The 5,901-nt window shown below is 40.5% G+C and overlaps 1 protein-coding gene across 1 annotated transcript; it reads right to left on the reverse strand.

Annotated features, from left to right (window-relative positions):
• Positions 1-226: 226 nt before the first annotated feature.
• Positions 227-2,864, reverse strand: LOC122653544. Its single transcript, XM_043847405.1, has 2 exons — positions 2,771-2,864; positions 227-2,440 (listed from the first exon to the last, which is right to left on the reverse strand). The coding sequence occupies exon 2, from the start codon at positions 2,394-2,396 to the stop codon at positions 738-740; it is 1,659 nt and encodes a 552-aa protein (XP_043703340.1). The 5' UTR covers positions 2,397-2,440; positions 2,771-2,864; the 3' UTR covers positions 227-737.
• Positions 2,865-5,901: the final 3,037 nt, after the last annotated feature.

Below are 5,901 nucleotides of genomic sequence, written 5' to 3' on the forward strand. Positions count from 1 at the left end.
TTCATGACTAGATGCAACCAAAACCAATACTTAAAGGGTGCCACATAACCTAATCAGGAAATATAATAAACTGTGGCATCCATTAAACCAACAAATTACATCAAGTTTACTTAGCAGCAGAAAATTGTTAGCAGCACACCCAAATAGAAAACAACATAGAAAAAAATGTCACGAGTGTCATATTCTGTTTTCAGTTCAAGGAAAATAAGTGTTTTGGGGTGAAGGGTTGAGAGAGAATAAACTTTCTATATAGTAAAATTTACAGATTCCACTGAATGTTGCTATCAGTATACAATTCTTGGGAGACTCTGGAGTGTGTAATGGTACAATGTCGAAATATGATTTATGAGACGCTGGCTGGGCTTGCCAATTTCGAAGGCCCAAGAAGCAAGATTTGCAGTTCACATCAGAAGAGGGAAAACAAAAAGCTCAGATTCCTGAAACTGTACCTTTTAACTCCTCGAACAATGCCCATTTGGTACCAAAGCATTCAATATGCTTAAAACCCATGCCACTCACCCATCTTAGCAGATGACCAGTTTTCACCAAACCAAATCCATGAATAAAATCATGGGCTTCAGCATCAAACTATGCTTGGTCAAACCTCATTTACATGGAGCTCTTGAACGTGGCCAACCATTCATTTTACGACACTTCCAGTAAATTTTTAGGAGATTAGGCCATGGGTGGAAAAAAATTAGCCCTTTGTATCCAAATAATTGTCCAAATTTCTGCTGCTAGCACTCCAGTAAACCTTTTGCATTAAGGTCTCTTCCAAACCTCCAAATGTAATTGAGGCCCACAAGAAGCTCCGTTATTGCAGCTTCTGTCTTCACCTGATTAGCTAAGTATAGAGTCTGTATCAGGAACACGTTAGTTCGAGAGACAAAGTTCTGCTGCTCAAAATTCCGCTCAGAATGCCACCTTATCATGTTATGAGCAAGTGGGGCCAACCATTCTAGTATCCTTGCTAAAGCATCATTCCATTCCGCTGCAAGAACAGCATCACAAAAGGATGAAGCCAAGTTCTTGGCATATGACTTTAGCCTAGCCCTTAGCGCCATCCTTACACTTGTGGGCAACATATAGTACAGGTCATCTCTTGCATCGGGACCAATCAGGTGGGGATATTTCACTAGCTTCTCTATTACAATAATCACATTTGCATAATGGAGTGCTAAAGCAGCACCACCAAGAGTTGATGGAGGAGCATTCAGCAATCTGCGCTTAGAACTGAAGACAGATACATTAGTATGGACTATGCTGCTGTGAGTAAGCAGTTCTGAATTAGTATCTTTTAGTCCATTGAGAATTCCTGAATAAACAACATTGGAATTTCGGAAGCCATGACTTACAGGTGCGTAGCTTTGCAATACTGGAATGTCACTTTCACCCGTCATGCATCCTTTGAAAGGGCCTACAGTAGATAACCGCTTTGCTTTTGAATGTGGTTTCTTACCATGGGCAGGGGTAGACGAGTTCTCATGAGTATGCTGATGCCTGCTGCTAGTTTTCTGTGTGTCAGAAAGAGGCCCCGATTTTGAAATTGCCTTAACTAGAGGACCTGAAGAGAACATTGCTTCGGTTTTCTCACATGGATGAACTGATGGCTGCATCAGCGCAGAACCAGAGTAACTTCGAGAAAGATAATATGTACTAAAAACTTTGGGATCATAGAGTCCATCCACAGCTACCTTCTGATTGATTCCAAACACAAGTTTGATCCGCCTGAATATCGTGAACAGAGACCTCCCGAGGAGGCGGAATGTGTAATCATAAGTCCTGTTCCATAGAGAGATCTCTCGGAGATACTTCACCTCCTGCCGCTGCCACAAAACCTTCTGCTTGAACTCAAGTAAGCTTACCCGATTCGGGTCATCCTTACTTGCCTGCATTCTCCTCAGAGTCTGTTCCAGTTCGGCAAGCACTTCCAGCTCTTGATACAAGTTCGTGCTAATAGCAAAGAATCTCTCCATCTTCTTAACTTTCCCTTCCATCTTCTTCCAGGTGTATTCCCAGCCATATAGATCCTCATCAGTCTTGACAAGCTCATCAAATGCATTCTCAAACCGCTGCAGTACAGGTTCCGAGGACTTCTTCCCAAACCTAGCCACGGATTTCACTACAAACCACAAGGTTTCAACCATTTCAGTAAAGACCAAACCCACAAGGAAATCGTCGTTGTCAGACACAAGCTTCCTGATACCAACCGAATTCATGATCTCTTCCCTAAATCTGACTGTATGCTTATCGCTCAGACATTCCCATAAATGAACCACCTGTGACATCAAGTTTGCAACTTCAAATGCCAACACACCAATAGTGACTCTTTCATGTTCAGGGTTATTTCTCCACGAATTCTTCCATAAACTACTAAACCACGACTCTGTCGACATCTTGCTTCAATTAAAGAAAAAAAAAATAACAGATCTAACAATTTCTGCATCAAAACGAAAACATAAGAAACAATCAAACATACAGGTCAGCAATTAAGCAATCAAGTCACCGCCTTCCTGATCTAGCAGCTACTCATAATTACTTCAACATCACCAAATTCTACTTGTATAAAGGAAAAAATGAAAATAAGATGGCAGGAAAAACTGCAGATAGTGAAAATCGAATTTCACCATAAAACAACTGCTCCCAACCTCAATTCCCCACATAAATCTCGAGATTCAAATCTGAATTTATATGCAAATGCAGTCAAATAAAGTAATGCTAGAACAATCAAAACGAAAAAAGAATCAAATAAGAAAAGCTTAGAACTCACCGAATCTTCACAGAAGAATGAATGAACTACGGAATCCCTCGTCCTCGTGGGAAAGATATTCGGAAAATGGAGCAGTAGAAAGGAAAAAAAGAAAGTAGAGTGGCTTTACATAAAGCGGATTCAAAAGAAAACAGCTGGGAAGCTGCAATGGCTGAGGGAGTGAGTGAGAGAGGTTGTCTCTGCAGCAAAACCCAGTGAGCGAAAGCCGAAATTTTCAGATTTAAGAATGTAAAACAGTAATGCCGGCGTCAGATAAGGCGCGAATGCTGTAGAAGGAGGTAAGAACTAAGAACTAAGAACTAAGAACTAAGACAGCTGTGCTGTTTAAGGTGGTAGTTTTACGGTTACTGTGTGACTGTGTGAGTAAAACTTAACAAACAAAGCAGGGTGGGATCGCCGATTTGGGTTGTGGTCCATGCGAGGGCTTTGCGGCTTTGTACTTCCGCATATTACGGTGTGAAAAGGAAGAAACGATATTCTGCTTTAGGGTTTACACACTTTTTAGTTTTTACACTTATGGTTCGTCATTTCGGTATCGATGTATCGGATCGGTCTCAGAATCAGTCTTGATATCACGACTATCGCTTGGAATTGGGTCAATTTGGATGAATTTATCCCTACTTTTTAATTTAAAAAATTAGTTTTTATTACTTTTTTACCCTTGGTCGTACAAGTGGATCGATATCGGATTGGGATCTATCTCAGTTGATATCAATCTGATCTGTATAATATCAGCCGATCTGATCCGAGATTACAAACCATACTTACACTTATTAAGAGTGCAAGTTTGGCCCTAACAGTCTGAGTCGCCCCCGAGCCTGAGTAGGGTCTAGGTTGAGATATCTGGACCCTGGGCAGAGGTTAGGATTGGGAATTTTTGAATCTGAGTCAGGGCCAAGTCGGGTCAAGGTTGAGGCCTTGGGTTGAGCCCAAGCCAACCCGAACCTATCTTCTACTTTCTGTTCTTTGTTTTTCTCCCTTTCTTCTTCTTCTTCTCCTTCCTCTTTTTCTTCTTCTTTCATCCTCATCTTCTTCTTTCCTCTTCTTCTTCCTAGCAAGGCCAGCCTATGCATCTCCTTCCCCCACTCCTCCATGGTCAGAACCAATCAGGGTCAACCCTATCCGACCCTGAGGATGGGTCAAAACTGGAGTTTTCTGGCCCTGAGTCAGGGTCGGGTCGGACCTGACCAAACTAAAGGGATTCAAGATTGGGCTGGGTTTTAAAAGACTTGACCTAACCCGATCCTGTTGCAGCCCTAACACTTAATAAATGAAACGCAACATGGGTCTCGATCCAGATCAGGGATTTAGGGATCGGTATGGGATACAATGTCGGTTTCGATTCTCGAGCAATATCAATCCGATATTGATCCGGATCGGTCCATATCTGACGGATTTGTCTTTGGGTTCATTGAAAATCTTTTTATTTTATTATTATTATTATTATTTTACCCTTGGTTCGTTTATGGGATCAACCAAGAATCAGTATTGGCCCTCTACTAATACTGACATGAATTGATCTATCTAATTAATCCGATACCGATTACTACAACCATGTTTCGAATCGGGATTAGGATTAGTTCAGATCACTTGATTTATTTAAGGGAAAAAGTTCTCTGTCCGGGAGTGTGGCCTATGCCAGCACTCCTGTGAGTCTGTCTCTCTCCTCTGTATGTGAAAAGACATCTCTGCCCCCTTCTTTGGAGGAGAGAGATAGACATATAGGAGTACTGCAGTAGACCACACTCCCGGACGGAGAACTACTTCCCTTTATTTTATTTATAAGTTTTTTTTTTTTCCACACCGTGAAGAAATTTACTAATTTAAGTTATTAACTGCTTAGATCACTTCTTCCCTGGTATGCTATTTTAAGGAATGATAATCATTGAATCACACCACATTTGACTACGGCCGACGGGCCGACCAATGCGAGCAAATTCCATTGACCGGGAAAAAGAAATTTTGTTGATGCTAATTTTTGTTGCTCTTTTACCAAAAATAATATACTTAAATTTATGTAATTACAAGGGGACTCTTAATTGATGAAATTACATAACAACCCTTAGGCCCCGTTTGGATAACGGGAAAGGTGGGGGTGGGATTGTTGTGAAATGGATCCACATGTTAGTGGAGTGATCAACAAAAATGGTGAAGGTGGAGGGGGTATAACTTGTCCATCAAAATATTGTTTGTATTGCTTGATAGAGTTACAATAGAAAAAATAGGGTTATTGGATATGCCGCCAATTTTCGATAAGTTAATAATATACATCAATCACAGGGTTGGACACAGGAAGATAAGAGGATCTTTTCCAAAAAAAGAAGAGAGAGGATGACACGTTTTTTTTTATGATAGAAAAACCTCTATTAATTAAACATAATAGGTACAGTAAAGATAGTTCTAAGGATGATAAACTCTTAAGTCTAGCATAATAAGAGAGAATATGGGCTGGTTGGATATAGAGCCTCGATTGGTTAAGAACAATCACAAAAGAAAACAAAGTTAAATTAGATTTTACATCAAACAACAAATGAAAAAAAGTGCCCATGGCCAAGGGTGTTCATCCATATCCGATAGCCACTGTGAAATCTCCAACGAATTAGTCCAAATTTCTAATTTCTGGTATACCAGAAGGAGTGCTTTTTTTTATTCCTTGTAAGAGTCCCCAAAGTTATGTTTCCTGTGCTGTTCCTATAGGGCCAAAGTTCATTGAGACTGCAATAAACGTATTACTAGAAATTATAATTGAACCCGAAGATGACACATGTTGGGCACCTTAACGGTGTGCCCAACATTTTTCCATTGTATTTTTTCCCAAAAACATAAATGGGACCCACACTAACTTATGTGTACAATTGCGTTGAAGTCTCTATAACAAATAGCGAAGAAAGTTGTTCACCAAGTTAACGTCTGGTTCCCCCCCCCCCTCTCCTTAACTACAAATTTAATAATGAAAAAAGGGAGAGGGATAGGCATAGCATCCGTGTGCAATAAGGTAGTAGGTAGCACCAATGGAGGCACGAGATGAGGTACTATACAGGAGGGATAGTGGTCATTTCAAAGGCAGAGATAGACAGACATAGTCAGCACTAGCTTATGGTATATGTGTCCAGCTTTTTCCCATGAAAAAT

The sequence above is a fragment of the Telopea speciosissima genome, chromosome 3 (genome assembly GCF_018873765.1).
Source record: "Telopea speciosissima isolate NSW1024214 ecotype Mountain lineage chromosome 3, Tspe_v1, whole genome shotgun sequence".
Taxonomy (NCBI): Eukaryota; Viridiplantae; Streptophyta; class Magnoliopsida; order Proteales; family Proteaceae; genus Telopea; species Telopea speciosissima.

What these genes read in the sequence shown, in the direction of transcription:
- LOC122653544 (XM_043847405.1), bottom strand. Translation starts at nt 2,396, where the DNA reads ATGTCGACAGAGTCGTGGTTTAGTAGTTTATGGAAGAATTCGTGGAGA.